Here is a 19,967-nt window from a genome sequence, read left to right on the forward strand (position 1 = left end):
TTCTATCGGGTTCAGGTCAGGACTCTGTGCAGGCCAGTCAAGTTCATCCACACCAGACTCTGTCATCCATGTCTTTATGGACCTTGCTTTGTGCACTGGTGCACAGTCATGTTGGAAGAGGAAGGGGCCCGCTCCAAACTGTTCCCACAAGGTTGGGAGCATGGAATTGTCCAAAATGTTTTGGTATCCTGAAGCATTCAAAGTTCCTTTCACTGGAACTAAGGGGCCAAGCCCAGCTCCTGAAAAACAACCCCACACCATAATTCCTCCTCCACCAAATTTCACACTCGGCACAATGCAGTCCGAAATGTACCGTTCTCCTGGCAACCTCCAAACCCAGACTCGTCCATCAGATTGCCAGATGGAAAAGCGTGATTCATCACTCCAGGGAACGCGTCTCCACTGCTCTAGAGTCCAGTGGCGGCGTGCTTTACACCACTGCATCCGACGCTTTGCATTGCACTTGGTGATGTGTGGCTTGGATGCAGCTGCTCGGCCATGGAAACCCATTCCATGAAGCTCTCTGCGTACTGTACTTGGGCTAATCTGAAGGTCACATGAAATTTGGAGCTCTGTAGCAATTGACTGTGAAGAAAGTCGACGATCTCTTTGCACTATGCGCTTCAGCATCCGCTGACCCCTCTCCGTCAGTTTTCGTGGCCTACCACTTCGCGGCTGAGTTGCTGTTGTTCCCAAACTCTTCCATTTTGTTATGATAAAGCTGACAGTTGACTGTGGAATATTTAGGAGCGAGGAAATTTCACGACTGGATTTGTTGCACAGGTGGCATCCTATGACAGTTCCACGCTGGAATTCACTGAGCTCCTGAGAGTGGCCCATTCTTTCACAAATGTTTGTAAAAACAGTCTACATGCCTAAATGCTTGATTTTATACACCTGTGGCCAGGCCAAGTGATTAGGACACCTGATTCTGATCATTTGGATGGGTGACCGAATACTTTTGGTAATATAGTGTACATATATCTTTGACAAAAGAAGAACATACTGAAATCATTATCATGGCTGGATTGGGAAGCTGTTGCAAGGTTGCAGTGGATATGCAATTACATGCATAACACGAGTTTATCATGAGTGGGAAAGACAACTGTGTGTGTTTACAAAGAAATGGCAATCATGTAGAGGATGTTTTGTAAATAAAGTTACATTTTGCTAAGAAACTGTTAATTTTCTCTTATGTACGGAGCCTTTTGGGACACCCTGTAGTTTGCTAAGGTTGGTGTAGCAATACTTGAGTGGCCTGCACAGAACAGCCTTCTCGTCTGACCTCATTGAGCACTCTTGTGGCTGAATAAGCACAAGGGTGGAGGCTGTTACAGCAGCAATTTGGAAATGGACAGCCTAAAGATACATGAGATTACTGGTACAACTTAGATTAGTGGAACCACTTAGAAACCATGCAGATGGCTTTGGACTTCAATTGATATGAACAGTTTTGCTACAATGGCTCAGGACTAGAATTGCTATGATAGCTTTAGAACTGCAATTCCCACGAACAGTTTTGCAATCAAGTTTCCATCAGTGAACAGTTGATAACTTCAGCATAGACTTCATGTGACAACTATAATGAATTTACACATTTGCACTTTTTGGTCATATAGTACACAATTATAGAGGGTAATTATTTATAATTGGGCCCTCTGTGTCACCCAGATGAGGATGGGTTCCGTTTTGAGTCTGGTTCCAAGTTCAAGGTTTCTTCCTCATGTCATCTCAGGGAGTTTTTCCTTGCCACTGTCACCTCTGGCTTGCTCATTAGGGATAAATTCATATATTTAATATTTATATCCTGGATGTATATATATATATATATTTCTGTAAAGCTACTTTGTGGCAATGTCCATTGTTAAAACCGCTATACAGATAAAATTGAATTGAGTTGAATTGAAACAACTCAATATTAGTGCCCATGGTCTTGGAATAGGATGTTCAGTACTCAGGTGTCATATATTGGATATATATAAAAATTCTGTCATAAATTCTGTCAGTTTAGCTAGATCTATAGCATGAAGAGTGAAAATTATAAAATTTCTTATTATGGCCTAGAAATCCTATCAAGTTTTGTCAGAAAGACCTTAGTTTTATTATTGCAAGTAATTGAACAATTAACTGAGTAACTGAAGAAACAAAAGCTAAATGTAAAGGAAAAATAAATACAATTTGGTGTTTTGATCACTTGCTTGTTTAAAAAATGTCTCTAGAATCATCATAAGATAAGATAAGCCTTATTGATCCCACAGTGGGGAAATTCACTTATCACAGCAGCTCACAGACAGTTAAAGTGCAGGAAGAAAGAAAAAAAAGGAAGAAAGAAAAGTTAAAACTAAAACTATATATACACCTTAGGAATAATAAAAGAAATAAAATTGTATCAAATTTACAAAATATTGCACATTTGAACATCACAGTAATGCGGTGTTGTAAGAAATAAAATTATATAGAATTATAAAATATTGCACATCTGAACATCACTGTAATTCAATTCAATTCAATTTTATTTGTATAGCGCTTTTAACAATGGACACTGTCACAAAGCAGCTTTACAGAAATAAATGGATTCACAAAAATATATTGTAAATATTTAAATTTATCACTGTGAATTTATCCCTAATGAGCAAGCCAGTGGCGACGGTGGCAAGGAAAAACTCCCCGAGATGATATGAGGAAGAAACCTTGAGAGGAACCAGGCTCAAAAGGGAACCCATCCTCATCTGGGTGCAACGGATAGTGCAATTATAAATAAATCCCTTCTATTGTGTACTATATGGACAAATAGTGCAATTGTGCAACCAATAAATTCATCACAGTATTTGCAAGAGGTCCGGCTGGTTAAAATCTATCCACTGTCCACTGATGGAGTCCTGAGTACGAAGCTGCTCGTGGCAACTGCAGCCCCAAAGCCACTACAGCAATCGCAGTCCCAAGGCATTAGAGTACAGCTCCCCATATGTGATCCCCAAGCCATCTCCACATCCCCCAGGTGGCACCATCCCCAGCAATCCAAACAGTTCTTCAGGCAGTCCATATGGGGCCACCCCCAGCAGCAGCGAGCGAACTCAACCGATGAGAACTCCAACCAGAAGTAGGGCATCAGGATGGGTCAGGCAGCGAGGAGGAGCAGAAGGGGTCAGGATCACTGGCATCACTGGCATCTCAGAAGTAGCATGTGTAGCTCGACAGAGAGTGAGGGAGAGAGAGAGATGGAGAGAAAGGAAGAGATTGTTAGGTGAGCTTTTGTCCTCTAATGGTTAAGCACGATGTACTTTGCATGCAGAGTGCAAGCAGGGACTCCGGCAAGACTAGCTATGACAGCATAACTGAAAGGGAGAGCCAGAAGCTAACACAGACATGAGGGCACCCTGGGACATAAGGCAGCCAGCCACTCCACCGTCGACAAACCTGAGTGAACGTGTGAGAGTGGGGGGGCGACAGCATCCAAACATCCCATTTCACCACAACACTCTATGCCTGTGAAACCCTCCAGACCTGCCCCTGTACCTAAGAAAACTATTCACAAAAGGCTTGACTAAACAAATATGTTTTCAGCCTAGACTTAAACACTGAGACTGTGTCTGAGCCCCGAACACTAAGTGGAAGGCTGTTCCATAACTGTGGGGCTTTGTATGAGAAAGCTCTACCCCCAGCTGTAGCCCGCATTATTCGAGGTACCAACAAATAGCCTGCATCTTTTGATCTGAGTAGGCGTGACGGATCATAAAAGACCAAAAGTTCGCTCAGGTACTGTGGCGCGAGACCATTTAGTGCTTTATAGGTCAATAGTAGTATTTTATAATCAATACGAAATTTGATTGGGAGCCAATGCAGTGTGGATAAGATAGGGGTGATGTGGTCATATCTTCTGGTTCTAGTAAGGACTCTCGCTGCTGCATTCTGGACTAACTGGAGCTTGTTTATGCATCTACTGGAACATCCAGACAGTAAGGCATTACAATAATCCAACCTAGAGGTAACAAAAGCATGAACTAATTTTTCTGCATCGTGTAGTGACAATATATTTCTTATTTTAGCAATATTTCTGAGATGAAAGAAAGCAATCCTAGTTATATTATCTACATGAGCTTCAAAAGAAAGACTAGAGTCGATAATCACACCAAGGTCTTTTACTGCTGCACATGATGAAACAGAAAGGTCATCCAGAGTTATTATGTAATCAGAAAGCTTACTTCTAGCTGCATGTGGTCCTAGTACAAGTACTTCTGTCTTGTCAGAATTAAGTAAGAGAAAGTTAATAAGCATCCAGTTTCTAATGTCTTTTACACATTCCTCAACTTTATTAAGCTGGTGTCTGTCATCTGGCTTTGCTGAAACATACAACTGTGTGTCATCAGCGTAACAGTGGAAGCTAATACCATGCTTACGAATAATTTTGCCCAGAGGTAGCATATATAAAGAAAAGAGCAGTGGGCCTAAAACAGAGCCTTGCGGAACACCAAACTTTACCTTAGCATGAGAAGAGAAGTCACCATTTACGTTTACAAACTGATAACGATCAGTCAAATAAGACCTGAGCCAGGAAAGGGCTGTTCCCTTAATGCCTACTACATTTTCTAGTCTATTGAGGAGAATAGCATGATCAATGGTATCAAAAGCTGCACTAAGGTCAAGCAGCACCAGCAAGGAGACACAACCCTGATCAGAGGCCAGTAGTAAGTCATTTACAACTTTTACCAGTGCTGTCTCTGTGCTATGATGAGGCCTAAATCCTGACTGATACATTTCATGAATGTTATTCCTATGTAAGTATGAGCATAGCTGCTGTGCTACAACCTTTTCAAGGACCTTGGAAATAAAGGGGAGGTTTGATATTGGCCTGTAGTTGGACAGTTGACAGGGATTGAGGTCAGGTTTTTTAATCAGGGGCTTGATAACTGCTAATTTAAAAGATTTAGGTACATAGCCAATGCTAAGGGAAGAATTGATTATCTTTAAAAGAGGTTTTATTGTTTCAGGAATTATCTGTTTGAGGAAACAAGTAGGTAAAGGATCTAGCATACAGGTTGATGATTTTGATGATGAAATTAGTGAAATTAGTTCAGTCTCTTCAAGGGGACTAAAGCGTTGTAGTTGTTTATCTAATATAATCATATTATCATCTACAGGGTTAGTTATAGAACTGTCCGGTTTTAAATTAATAGTCTGAATTTCTAGCCTGATATTTTCAATTTTACCATTGAAAAAATTCATGAAGTCATCGCTGCTATATAATGATTGTGTGCGTGTTTCTATTGTGGTCTTATTCCTAGTTAATTTTGCTACAGTATTAAATAAGAATCTAGGATTATTTCTGTTATCTTCAATTAGGGTGGAGAGATACATTGATCTAGCAGCACTAAGAGCTTTCTTATAGCTCAATAGGCTCTCCTTCCATGCTATTTGAAATACTACCAAGTTAGTTTGACGCCATTTACGTTCTAGTTTTCGAGTGGTCTGTTTTAAAGTTCGTGTGTGATCGCTATACCAGGGTGCTAGCTTTTTCTCCCTAATTATTTTTCTTTTAAGTGGAGCTACCTTATCTAGTGAGTTGCAGAACGTTGATTCTAAACATTCAGTTGCCTGGTCAAGTTCTTCGGGATCAGACGGTGATCCAATCATGGTTGATAAATCTGGGAGATTACTGATAAAACTCTGTGCAGTTGTTGACGTGAACGTACGTTTGACACGGTGACGTGGCAAGGTGCATATACTATGATTAATACACATTTTAAATGAGATGAGGTAATGATCTGAGATAGCTTCAGACTGTGGACATGAGACTATATTTTCTATATTTAATCCGAATGTTAGTATTAAATCAAGAGTGTGACCACCACTATGGGTGGGTCCTATTACATTCTGATTAACCCCTACAGAATCTAGAATGGACACAACTGCTGTTCTCAGAGGGTCATCTGGATTATCAAAATGAATATTAAAGTCTCCAACAATTAATGCCTTGTCTAAAGAAACAACCAGGTTAGAGATGAAATCCGCAAATTCACACAGGAATTCAGAATATGGCCCTGGGGGTCTGTAAATAATAATTACTGGAATCACCTGGGTAGACTTATTTTTAGTGGCTACGTATGTTATGTTAGAATAAAGAACTTCAAATGCGTTGAATTTATGACTAGGTTTTTGTGTGACGGCTAGATTATCATTATAAATGACTGCGACGCCTCCTCCTTTGCCAGTTAGACGGGGCTGATGTATGTAACTGTACCCGGGAGGACTAGCTTCATTTAATGCTACAAACTCGTTTGGTTTAATCCACGTTTCTGTTAAACACAGTACATCAAACTCCTGATCAGTAATGGTTTCATTAACAATAAGCGCTTTAGACGTAAGAGATCTAATATTCAACAGTCCTAGCTTCAGATCAACGGTGCTGGCTATGCATTCGGTATGGTTTAATTTTATGTTAATTAGATTACTAAAACAAACTGTCTGAGTATGTCTATAATTTTGTTTAGCTCGGGGAACAGACACAGTCTCAACGTTACAACAGTAATGCGGTGTTGTAAAGTCTGACAGCCACTGGTATGAATGACCTGCGGTAGCGCTCCTTCCTACACTGGGGGTGTAGCAGTCTCCTGCTGAAAGAGCTACACAGGGTCTCCATAGTCCCATACAGGGGGTGAGAGGTGTTGTTCATAATAGATGTCAGCTTGGTTAACATCCTCCTCTCACCCACCACCTCCACAGAGTCCAGTGGGCAGCCCAGGACAGAGCTGGCTCTGCTAACCAGCTTGTTCAGTCTCTTCCTGTCCCGCTCTGTACTGCCTCCCACCCAGCAGACTACAGCGTAGAGAATTGTGGAGGCCACCACAGTATTGTAAAATGTCCTTAATAATGTCCTGCACACTCCAAAGGACCCTAGTCTCCTCAGCAGGTGGAGGTGACTCTGGCCCTTCTTGTACAAAGCATCAGTGTTATCTATCCAGTCCAGTCTATTGTTTAGGTGGACACCTAGGTACTTGAACCTATCCACCAACTCAATGTCCAAGCCCTGGATGGTCACTGGTATGTGGTGCTGTGTTCTCTTTCTCCGGAAGTCAATCACCATCTCCTTCGTCTCACTGGTGTTCAAGTGCAAGTGGTTACACTCACACCAGTCAACAAAGTCCTTGATGACGTCCCTGTGTTCCTGTTCATTCCCATCAGATACACATCCAACAATGGCTGTATCATCTGAGAACTTTTGGAGGTGGCAGGTGTTGGTGTTATAACTGAAGTCTGAGGTGTACATTGTGAAAAGGAAAGGGGAGAGCACCGTGCCATGGGGAGCCCTGGTGTTGCAGACTACCATTTCAGACACACAGTCATGCAACCTTAGATACTGTGGTCTGTTGGTGAGGTAGTCAATTGTCCATGCAGCCGGGTGATCATCCACGCAGCAGTGCAGGCTGTATCGTGTTGAAAGCACTGGAGAAGTCAAAGAATATGACTCTCACAGTGCTCCCGGTGGTCTCCAGGTGAGTCAGTGCCCGGTGCAGCAGGTAGATCACTGCGTCGTCCACACCAATGCCAGGCCGATATGCAAACTGCAGTGGGTCGAGCACTGTGCTCACTAAGGAACGGAGGTGACAGAGGATGATCCTCTCCATGGTATTCATCAGGTGGGAGGTTAAGGCAACAAGTCTGAAGTCGTTCAGCGCCCTGGGGTATGCAGTCTTTGGTACTGGAACCACACAGGAAGTTTTCCACAGGATTGGGACCTTCTCCAGGCTGAGGCTCAGATTAAACATGTACCTGACCACCCCACATAGCTGGTCCGCACAGTCCCTGAGCAGTCTGGGGCTGATTCCATCTGGCCCTGCAGCCTTCCTTGCCTTTATCTTCCTTAGTTCACACCTCTCCTGATTCGTTGTTAAGGAGAGGGGGGTGAGGGAGGACTGAGATGAGTGAACGGGGGTGAAAGGTTGTGAAAGACTAGGTGGGCAGTGAGGGGAAGTGTAGTGAGGTGTAAGTGAGGTGGAGGTGATGACAGTCCAGAGAGGGGGGTCATTGCTGGTCTGGAGTAGGGTGAAGAGGGAGAACGCTGGGTGGGAGAGGAAGTGGGAACAGAGTCAAATCTGTTAAAAAACAGATTCAACTCTTTTGCCCAGAGCTGATCACCATTTACTGATCCTCTCCCGCCACACTGACCATGCCCTGAGATGTTTTTCGGTCCTCTCCACACATCATATTCATTGTTTTGTGTTAACCGCTCCTCCAGTTTCCTCCTGTAGCTGTCCTTGCACCGTCTCATCCTGTATTTGAGTTCCTTCTGAACTCTCTTAAGCTCCTCTTTGTCCCCTGAAGTAAAAGTCCTTTTCTTCTCATTTAGCAGGTCTTTGAGCTCAGGGGTCACCCAGGGTTTGTTATTGGAGAAACATTGAACCCTCCTGGATGGTACAGTATTCTCCACACAGAAATTTATGTAATCTGTAATGCAGTGGGTGAGACCATCAGTGTCCTCGCCATGAGAGCTGCAGAGTGTCTCCCAGTCTGTAGCATCGAATACCTATGAAAACTTCACATAGGGCATCTTTGGAGCAGAATAACACTACTGGCCCAGAGTTTGACTATCATGAGAATGACTGAGAAGCACAATTGTATTCTTATAGCAGATCTGATTTCATTTATTAATGATATTGCCACAATGGTGAAAACAAGCCATTTTAAAGACCTCTTCTGCCTATGGCTTGCGTAGCCTCTGCTACTAATTGGGTGGTGATAGACTACAATAATAGATAGGTAGACCATTGCTGTGTTCTTTATCAAACATTAATACTAATTATGAATATTTCTCTATATATGGCCTTTCACACAATTAAGGTTGCTTTACAGCAAAAAAAGTAATACAAGTGTAAAATTGCTTGATCATTTGCTTGAAAGCTAAAGTTCTACCACAGCAGCACAGATAGCAGAAACATGGCCTTCTTTATTCATCTCGTAGGTTATCTTCAACTAAAATGTTAGGGTACATGTGTGACTAGATTAGTTTACTAACTCCTGCAGCATGAACTTGGCTTTGCGTGAACTATGACTCCATGCTAAATATGAACAAATATTTCATTCATACATGTGCTGAAGCTACCCTTGGTAACACACAAATCTGAGGGATTTGAGAGGAAACGCTGACTATGTGAAAGAAGGAGATGGATAGTGGGAATGGGTAACAGAGGGAGGAGGAGTGAAGAAACTGGCTTTCCATGCTTCTGTCTGTCCTTCTATCCTTGTCTTTCAGCTCTGGCTATAACTAACACCCAAAATGACTTTCAAGGTACAGAGATAGAATGCATTTTGTAATGTTCTCTGAAAATGAAGAATGATTTATGATTTCGTACAGTTCCGGCTGAAAGCATTTCAGGGCTTTGCTCAGTCATCAAAGTCCTGCCAGCCATGATCTATTATTTATTGCTAAGCATCTCTGTGTGGTACCAGTATTTTATAGCAGGTAATGTTTGTCTTTAGCAAACATAATGTGGGGGATAAAATCAATATTAGATAGGAAAAATTACATTAAAAATGGTGGCATGAGGTTATTTACAATTCTTTTAAATGTCGGTAGTATTGGTTCAACAGTCAGAAGCAGCCCAGCCCATTGCTTTTCTACTGACGAGGTTATTCAGATGCTTTCTATATGGATGGGCAGACGAATGGAAATTAACAAATAATTTTCCTTCCATTGATCTGATGTTGATTGTGTTAAAGAACATGGTAAAGTAGTGCCCCATTGAGCCAAAAATATAGGCAGGAGTATTTTGTGGACAATTTTCAATTCCTATTCAGGAATGTTTTCATGTGTACTTTTTCTTGTGATTATTTATAGTAGTTCAACATTTTTTAATGTCTGATCTGATCTGAAACTCAACCCTGCTTTTAGTTAGAATTAGGTGGAAATTCAGAAACAAAACTACAAGCAAAACACAGTTTTTCTTCTCATACCTTGCCTGAAATGTTAGGTCTGGCCGGCACCTGGTGATAGAGGTTACGCCATCAGTTAAATGGCCAGAACCAAGGAAGAAGTGACATGCTACTAGTGCTTGTCATAATAAATGGAAATAAAATATTGTTGCTATGATATGATTCATTTTCTCTCTTACATATACATATATATATATATATAGATACACTATATTGCCAAAAGTATTAGAACACCCCTCCAAATCATTGAATTCAGGTGTTCCAATCACTTCCATGGCCACAGGTGTATAAAATCAAGCACCTAGGCATACAGACTGCTTCTACAAAGATTTGTGAAAGAATGGGTCGCTCTCAGTAGCTCAGTGAATTCAAGCGTGGTACTGTGATAGGTTGCCACTTGTGCAATAAGTCCATTCGTGAAATTTCCTCACTCCTAAATATTCACAGTCAACTGTTAGTGGTATTATAACAACATGGAAGCAATTGGGAACCACAGCAACTCAGCCACGAAGTGGTAGGCCATGTAAAATCACAGAGCGGGGTCAGCGCATACTGAGGCGCACAGTGCACAGAAGTCGCCAACTTTCTGCAGAGTCAATAGCTACAGACCTCCAGACTTCGTGTGGCCTTCAGATTAGCTCAAGAACAGTGCGTAGAGTGCTTCATGGAATGGGTTTCCATGGCCGAGCAGCTGCATCCAAGCCTTACATTACCAAATGCAATGCAAAGCGTTGGATGCAGTGGTGTAAAGCACGCCGCCACTGGACTCTAGAGCAGTGAAGACATGTTCTCTGGAGTGACGAATCATGCTTCTCTGTCTGGCAATCCGATGGATGAGTCTGGGTTTGGCATTTGGAGAAAGGTGCTTGCCTGACTGGATTGTGCCAAGCGTAAAGTTTGGTGAAGGGGGGATTATGGTGTGGGGTTGTTTTTCAGGGGTTGGGCTTGGCCCCTTAGTTCCAGTGAAAGGAACTCTTAATGCTTCAGCATACCAAGACATTTTGGACGATTTCATGCTCTCAACTTTGTGGGAACAGTTTTGGGATGGCTCCTTCCTGTTCCAACATGACTGCGCACCAGTGCACAAAGCAAGGTCCATAAAGACATGGATGAGCGAGGTTGGTGTGGAGGAACTTGACTGGCCTGCACAGAGTCCTGACCTCAGCCCGACAGAACACCTTTGGGATGAAGTAGAGCGGAGACTGCGAGCCAGGCCTTCTTGTCCAACATCAGTGCCTGACCTCACAAATGCGCTTCTAGAAGAATGGTCAAAAATGACCATAAACACACTCCTAAACCTTGTGGAAAGCCTTCCCAGAAGAGTTGAAGCTGTTATAGCTGCAAAGGGTGGGCCAACTCCATATTAAACCCTACGGATTAAGAATGGGATGTCATTAAAGTTCATTTGCATGTAAAGGCAGACATCCCAAAACTTTTGGCAGTATAGTGTATATGTATATGTGTGTATATATGTACACCGATCAGCCATAACATTATGACCACTGACAGGTGAAGTGAATAATATTGATTATCTCGTTACAATAGCAGCTGTCAAGGGTTGAGATATATTAGGCAGCAAGTGACCAGTCGGTTCTCGAAGAAACGGCAGGCCTTGTGGGGTGTTCCCGGTATGCAGTGGTTACTACCTACCAAAAGTGGTCCAAGGAAGGACAACCGGTGAACTAGCGACAGGGTCATGGGTCACTCACTGATGTGCGTGGGAAGTGAAGGCTAGTCTGTCTGGTCTGATCCCACAGAAGAGCTATTGTAGCACAAATTGCTGAAAAGTTAGAGCTGGCTATGATAGAAAGGTGTCAGAACACATAGTGCATCACAGCTTGCAGCTTATGGGACTGTGTAGCCACAGACCTGCCAAAAGTGCCCACAATGGACAGGTGAGCATCAGAGCTGGACCACAGAGCAGTGGAAGAAGGTGGCCTGGTCCGATAAATCACATTTTCTTTTACATCACGTGGAAGGCCGAGTGCGTGTGCATTGTTTACCTGGGGAAGAGATGCACTATGGGAAGAACGCAAGCTGGCGGAGGCAGTGTGATGCTCTGGGCAATGTTCTGCTGAGAAACTTTGGGTCGTGGCATTCATGTGGATGCTATTTTGACACATACCACCTACCTAAACATTGTTGCAGACCAAGTACACCCCTTCATGACAAAGGTATTCCCTAATGGAAGTGACCTCTTTCGGCAGGATAATGCTCCCTGCCACACTGTAAAAATTGTTCAGGAATGGTTCGAGGAGCATGACACAGAGTTCAAGGTGTTAAATTGGCCTCCAAATTCCCCAGATCTCAATCCAATCGAACATCTGTGGGGTGTGCTGGCCATCAAGTCCGATCCATGGAGGGCCCACCTCGCAACTTACAGGACTTAAAGAATCTGCTGTTAACGTCTTTGTGCCAGAAACCACAGCACACCTTCAGGGATCTAGTGGAGTCCATGCCTTGACAGTTCAGGGTTTTGGCAGCAAAAGGGGGACCAACAGGTGGTCATAATGTTATGGCTGATCGGTGTGTGTGTGTGTGTGTGTACAGTCATGTGAAAAAATTACTACACCCCATGAAAGCCTGTGTTTTTTTTTGTTTGTTTGTTTTTTTTTTTTTTACATAGTTAAACATATGGACATTTGATCTTCATCTTAACAATATTGGGAGATTGTAATATAAGTAAACAAATAAAACCAAAGAAAAAATGGGGGAAATACTACCTATTAGGTCATAGGGTGTCCTAAATTTTTCCTCAGTTGAAATACTCATTTTTGTTGATTTCTGTTGTTTAATAAGTGAAAACAAAGTGATTTTAGATGAGTTTACATGCAGTTACATCACTTTCATCTATAAGTACAAATTAAAACAAGATCAGAAATTGACATGTTGACATTTCTTAATAAAGAACTGAATATTTAATGGGGTGTCCTAATTTTTTCACATGACTTTATGTGTGTGTATATACAGTTGAGGTCAAAAGTTTACATACCCCTTTCAGAATCTGCAAAATGTTTATTATTTTACCAAAATAGGAGGGATCATACAAAATGCATGTTATTGTTTATTTAGTGCTGACCTGAATAAGATATTTCACATAAAAGATGTTTACATATAGTCCACAAGAGAAAATAATAGTTGAATTTATAAAAATGACCCCGTTCAAAAGTTTACATACCCTTGATTCTTAATACTGTGTTGTTACCTGAATGATCCACAGCTGTGTTTTTTTGTTTAGTCATAGTTGTTCATGAGTCCCTTGTTTGTCCTGAACAGTTAAACTGCCTGCTGTTCTTCAGAAAAATCCTTCAGGTCCCACAAATTCTTTGGTTTTACAAAATTTTTTGTGTATTTGAACCTTTTCCAACAATGACTATATTATTTTGAGATCCATCTTTTCACACTGAGAACAACTGAGGGACTCATATGCAACTATTACAGAAGGTTCAAACGCACACTGATGCTCCAGAAGGAAAAAACATGCTTTAAGTGCCGTCCCACACTGGCCTTTAGATAAGATTGGACACTTATACTGCTGTATATTTATATACACTGATCAGCCATAACATTAATACTACTGACAGGTGAAATGAATAACATTTATTATCTCATTATGTTGGCACCTGTCAAGGGGTGGGATATATTAGGCAGCACATGAACAGTCAATTCTTGAAGTCGATGTTTTAGAAGCTGAAAAAATGGGCAAGCATAAGGATCTGATCGACTTTGACAAGGGTCAAAGTGTGATGGCTAGACGACCGCGTCAGAGCATCTACAAAACGGCAGGTCTTATGGGGTGTTCCCGGTATGCAGTGGTTAGTACCTACCAAAAGTGGTCCAGGGAAGGACAACCGGTGAAATAGCGACAGGGTCTTGGGCACCCAAGGCTCATCCATGCACGTGGGGAGGGAAGGCTAGCCTGTCTGGTCTGATCCCACAGAAGAGCTATTGTAGCACAAATTTCTGAAAAAGTTAAAGCTGGCTATGATAGAAAGGTGTCAGAAAACACAGTGTATGTAGCTTGCTGCGTATGGGACTGCGTAGCTGCAGACTGGTCAGAGTGCCCATGCTGACCTCTGTTTACTGCCAAAAGCACCTATAATGGGCACATGAGCATCAGAACTGGACCAGGGAGCAATGGAAGAAGGTGGCCTGGTCTGATGAATCACATTTTCTTTTACATCGTGTGAACAGTCAGATGCATGTGCGTCGCTTACCCGGGGAAGAGATGGCACCAGCATGCACTATGGGAAGAAGACACGCCGGCAGAGGCAGTGTGATGCTCTGGGCAATGTTCTGCTGGGAAACTTTGGGTCGTGGCATTCATGTGGATGCTACTTTGACATGTACCACCTACCTAAACTTAAAGGATCTGCTACTAACATCTTGGTGCCAGATACCAAAGCACACCTTCAGAGGTCTTGAGGAGTCCATGCCTCGATGGGTCAGAGCTGTTTTTGTGCGACAAGGGGGGCCTACACAATGGTAGGCAGGTGGTTTCAATGTTAAGACTGATCAGTGTACAGTCTTCGGGGGAAAAAGAAAATACACCCTCTATCAATTCTATATTTTTATTTACCAGGGCTTAAATAACAGTTGCGTAGTCATCATGAACACCTGTATACCTGTAGTATAAACAGATATGTAGTGACTTTTCCCAAAAAGTAAATCAACATTCAGCAACCAGGTGGGAAAAATGAGTGCACATTATAATTCAGTAACATGTAGAACCATCTTTAGAAGCAATAATTTGAAGTAAACCCGTTGTTCTGGAGAAATTTTGGCATGCTCTTTTGCTTCAGTTCTTTGAGGGCATTCATTTATGCACAGCTAAGATCCCCTCAAAGTATCTCAATGGGCTTGAGGTCTGGACTTTGACTTGGTCATTCCAACACCTTGATTTTTTCTTCTTTAGCCATTCAAATGTCAATTTGTTGGTATGCTTGGGATCCTTGTAACGTTGAATGACCCAATTTTGGCCCAGCTTAAGCTGCTGGACAGATGGCCTCACATTTGTCTCAGGAATATTCTGGTGGAGTTTGTTACTTTCCTAATGACTGCAAGTTTCCCAGGTCCTGTGGCTGCAAAACAAGCCCAAATCATCACCCCTCCACCAGCATGCTTTACACTTATGAGGTGTTATGAGGTGAATTATGGAATTATTATACTTTTTTGTAATTGGTCTCATCAGACCATAACACATTTGCCACATGGTTTGGGGTGTTTTAGTTGGGCTTGGATGTTTTTTGTGAGAAAGGGCCTCCACCTAGCCACCCTGCCCCGTAGCCCAGACATGTGAAGAATACAAGAGATTGTTGTAATACACAGAGAGCAATCAGTACTTGTCAGATATTCCTGCAGCACCTATAATGTTCCCGTTGGTATCTTGGTAGGCTCCCTGGTAAGTTTTTGTCTTGTCCTTTTGTAAATTTTGGAGGCACATCCTGTTCTTGGTAATGTCACTGTGCTGGTCCATTTTCTCCACTTGTTGATGATTGCCTTCACAGTGTTCTGATCTCCTGTTTTAGAATTTTTTTTGTACCCCCCTCCTGATCGAGTCTTTGTCAGCTCATTGCAGACTGTGACGGGAAAAGTTCTGACGATTTATTTTGGTTTTTTGACCAAAGCAAAAGATGGTTTCCGATAGGCCAGGTAAAAATGGATAAAAGTGACCATAAATGTGCAATATAGCTAAAATGTATAAAGTAGGACAATACATAGCTTTGTGTATCACACTTCCACTGTTTCTCGCATGCCCACAAACAAATTATTGCAAATTGAAATAGTACTCATATTAATACACAAGTTACACTTCATAACACATTGCAACTAATTGAGAAGCAAATTCATTAGTATTATCAAATTTGATCAGTTTTCATTCAAATACAATGCTACTTTCTAAGTTCTGCCTAAAAACACAGGTGAAGGTACAATGTTGCAATATTGTCATGAGCCATGCGAGCTTAGGCAGTTTCGTGATAGGAAATTGTAATATCAGTACAAGTATTTGATATTTGTAAGTCCTTTGTGAGATGAGTGGTCTGTACTGGGACTGTAATTGAGAATGACTGATTTACTAAGAAAATCTGTATTAGTTACGTTGTGATATATGAACATTTCTTTTAAATTACTCATTTAATCATAATGCGATTGTTTAATGCTGCAAATATTTTTCCTTGCACTTTGTACAGTTCTCTGGCCTTTTTCCTGTGCTTTGGCATGCTGGCAACATAAGGCAAAAATCAAGTGAATCATCACATTTTGTGACTTGTCAGAAAGGAAAGTGTGCTGGAGATTTGATGATGCTCAGTGACAATGCATTCTGTCTTCATTTATTTCCAGGCCTTACTGAGTCTGTCATTGCTGCTGCATGCTCACGAGTGGGACAGAGAGTTCTGCACTTAGACAGGTAAGTCAGCATTTTAACTCTAGATACATATGTAACTGTGGTTCCATAAACCAAGATAACTGCCAGGGGCTGTGTGAAACTGAATTCGTGGATACCTCTTTGTGTATATGAGCATGCCAGAGATGCCAGTGATCCTGACCCCTTCTACTCCTCCTCGCTGCCTGACCCATCCTGATGCCCTACTTCTGGTTGGAGTTCTCATCAGTTGAGTTCGCTCGCTGCTGGTGGGCGTGGCCCCATATGGACTGCCTGAAGAACTGTTTGGATTGCTGGGGATGGCGCCACCTGGGGGCTGTGGAGATGGCATGGATCACATATGGGGAGCTGTACTCTAATGCCTTGGGACTGCGATTACTGTAGTGGCTTTGGGGCTGCAGTTGCCACGAGCAGCTTTGTACTCACGACTCCATCAGTGGACAGTGGATAGATTTTAACCAGCCGGACTTCTTGCAAAAACTGTGATGAATTTATTGGTTGCACAATTGCACTATTTGTCCATATAGTACACAATAATAGAAGGGATTTATTTATAATCGCACTATCCATTGCACCCAGATGAGGATGGGTTCCCTTTTGAGCCTGGTTCCTCTCAAGGTTTCTTCCTAATATCATCTTGGGGAGTTTTTCCTTGCCACTGTCGCCACTGGCTTGCACATTAGGGATAAATTCACAGTGATAAATATTTACAATATATTTTTGTGAATCCATTTATTTCTGTAAAGCTGCTTTGTGACAATGTCCATTGTTAAAAGCACTATACAAATAAAATTGAATTGAATGCTGCCCAAATCGTCCAACAAAGTCATGAATGAAACAATATGCAATAAATACTATCATCATATAGCCATCTTTTCTGTGCAGTGCTGGCACAGGCTTCCAATGACAAAAAACCTTGGTGGTTATCTGGGTTTTATAGAACCACAGTTAAATATGTAAGCAATTTTTTATATTGGATTTATGTGTGTATATCATATTTCATCCTTCCAAACAGCCAGATGTGGTGTGAGACACCTGGATAATGTAAACCAACATCAGTCTTCATTTGTCAAGCTGGATATGAACAGATCTATTCCTAAAATGTTCATTTACACAAGAAGGTGCATTTACACAAAAAGTTTGGTATTCATGAAAATCTAGTAATTTCAGAAGAATTTTCATATTCTACTCGTGCTCCTGAGTGTGTGTAAATTTATGCATAAGAAGACTAACTAATTTAAATTTCAACTGATCGACTTCAAATCATATAATTCGCAAGGGAGTTACTGCATGCTAATATACAGTTTATGCTGTCAAGTTTAAATTGCTTATTTATATTTAATGCACGCAAATGTAATAAACCTATTGTTTTATATTAATGGTATTAAGAAATTTTAAATATTAAAAAAACAAAGACAACAAGCTAGCCCAAATCTATTTCAAGCCGAGTAAGACCAGTCATTCAATAAAAGTCGTAGTCTTTTATTTGTTGTTTGCACTCTTGACACATGACGGGGCATTGAAATTCTCGAGGTAGCTCTTCTAACTACTGGACATATACTAACATATTACATCTAGTAAACAAAATGCACAAATATAAATGCAAAAACAAAATGCCACAATATAAAGGGAGGCCAGGCTGTGCATACGGTAGCTGTAAGCAGAGCAATGCGAATGGCCGAACTGATATTACTGGAAGAGTTAGGGCATGCTGTGCTTTGGAGGGGAATGATATTTAGAGACCAGTATGATTTTTCTGGATGAATGCTGGCTTATAAGTCAGTTCCATTTGACACATCATCATTTTGTAATGCTGTGCAACACTTCCGAGCTGACAAAAACATCCTGTTTTGTCTGTTTGGATTTCAAAGAGAGATAAACCTTGACCTACAACGAACCATATGCTCCCTAATGTGCTGCATGTCATAATCCAGCGTTTTCCCAAATACATCAGAACACTCTTCCAGTACCTTTTTAATGCTGGATCCATGCTGGCCAAGTGAGATCCTGAGGAGGAACAAAGGACACGACCCGAAGAGGCAGCCAAGGGAAATAAGCTGACGTCAGGAACAGGCTGAGGACAAGCACAAACTGTGCTCCCCTGCCTAGCATCCTGCTAGCCAACATCCAGTCTCCGGAGAACAAGTTTGACGACCTTAGCGCCAGGGTTAAGTTCCAGAGGGACTTTCAGGACTGCAGTCTCCTCTGCTTCACCGTGACATGGCTGAAACTAGTGGTACTGGACCAAGCCATCCAGCCAGCCGAGTTCTTCTCGGTTTACCACATGGACAGGTCAGTGGAGTCAGGGAAGTCAAGGGGATGTGGAGTGTGTCTGATTGTAAACAGCAGCTATTGCGGCAGTGCAAGCATTGTTCCTCTCACACACTCCTCCTGCACACACAAACTTGATCTCTTGACCATGAAATGTCACCCTTTCTACCTTCCTCAGTTTAACTTTACCTCAGTTATATTCAGTAACATTTATATTCCACGGACACTGCCTTATGTGAACTACATGAGGCTCTCACTCAACACCAGACCCATTACCAGGATACTGTGCCATTCCTACACTCCGTTTGAGGATGGCTACAATGCACAGTCTCATCCACTGTTTGGGAAATCAGACCATGCCACCATCTTCCTAATTCTTAGATCCAAACAAAGGCTGAAACAGCAAGCTCTGGTTTAGAGGGAGGTTGGGCATGGCCGCTTTGCAGGATGGGACATGTTCAGATGTAGCTCTAATGACATCAATGTGTTTAAAGAAGCGTTTTTGGGATTTATTGGGAAACTGGCAGATGATACAGTTCACAAAACTATCATCAAAATGTTTCCCAACCAGAAGCCGTGGATGGATAAAACCATCTGGGATGCTCTAAAGTATCGCACCACTGCCTATAATGCAGGGCTTGCCACCGGGAACATGGACGAGAACAAGGCTGTGTCCTACGATGTGCGCAGAGTTTTGAAGGAGGCAAAGCGGCGTTACAGTAAGAAACTAGAGTCACAGTTCCAGCAGGGTGGCTCTAGGAGCCTGTGGCAGGGACTGGGAAAAATAATGGACTATAAAACACCATTTTCCAGAATGGTGACTGTGGACACATCTCTGCCAGATGAGCTGATCACTTTTTACACTCGCTTCGTGGCTGCAGCTAATGGTGCTAGCGGTGCTAAAAGCATTAGCAGTGCTAATGTGCATGCGGAGTGTGTCAGAGTGGGAATTGCTCTCATCATCTTGGAGCACAACGTTAGGAAGGCTTTCAAGAGACTGAACACCAGGAAGGCAGCAGGACCAGATGGCATCTCATGTCGGGTCCTTAGAGCCAGCGCTGACCAGCAAGCACTGGTGTTCACAGAGATATTCAATCTCTCCCTGGCACAGTTGGTAATTCCCACATGCATTAAACAGTCCATTATTGTTCCTGTCCCAAAGAAACCGCAGCATGCCTGACTCAATGACTATCACCCAGTAGCCCTGACCTCAATTTTGATGAAGTGCTATGAAAGGCTGGTCAGAGACTTAATCACCTCTTCATTATCTGACATCCTGGACCCATTACAATTCGCATACCGTCCCAATCGCTCAACCGATGACACCATCACACACCACCTACACACAGCCCTGAGACATATGGACACCAGGAAGGGAAATTAT

At 42.2% G+C, this 19,967-nt stretch overlaps 1 protein-coding gene across 2 annotated transcripts in view; it reads left to right on the plus strand.

The window, feature by feature from the left end:
- The window catches only part of chm (CHM Rab escort protein), a 109,550-nt gene that overhangs the window by 19,303 nt on the left and 70,280 nt on the right, over nt 1–19,967 (plus strand). For both annotated transcript variants that reach the window (XM_026941031.3, XM_053240377.1), the window contains exon 2: nt 16,270–16,336. In XM_026941031.3, the coding sequence (XP_026796832.1) occupies nt 16,270–16,336 (67 nt within the window). The remainder of the gene's footprint in view (nt 1–16,269; nt 16,337–19,967) is intronic.

This window comes from Pangasianodon hypophthalmus, chromosome 15 (assembly GCF_027358585.1).
Source record: "Pangasianodon hypophthalmus isolate fPanHyp1 chromosome 15, fPanHyp1.pri, whole genome shotgun sequence".
Taxonomy (NCBI): Eukaryota; Metazoa; Chordata; class Actinopteri; order Siluriformes; family Pangasiidae; genus Pangasianodon; species Pangasianodon hypophthalmus.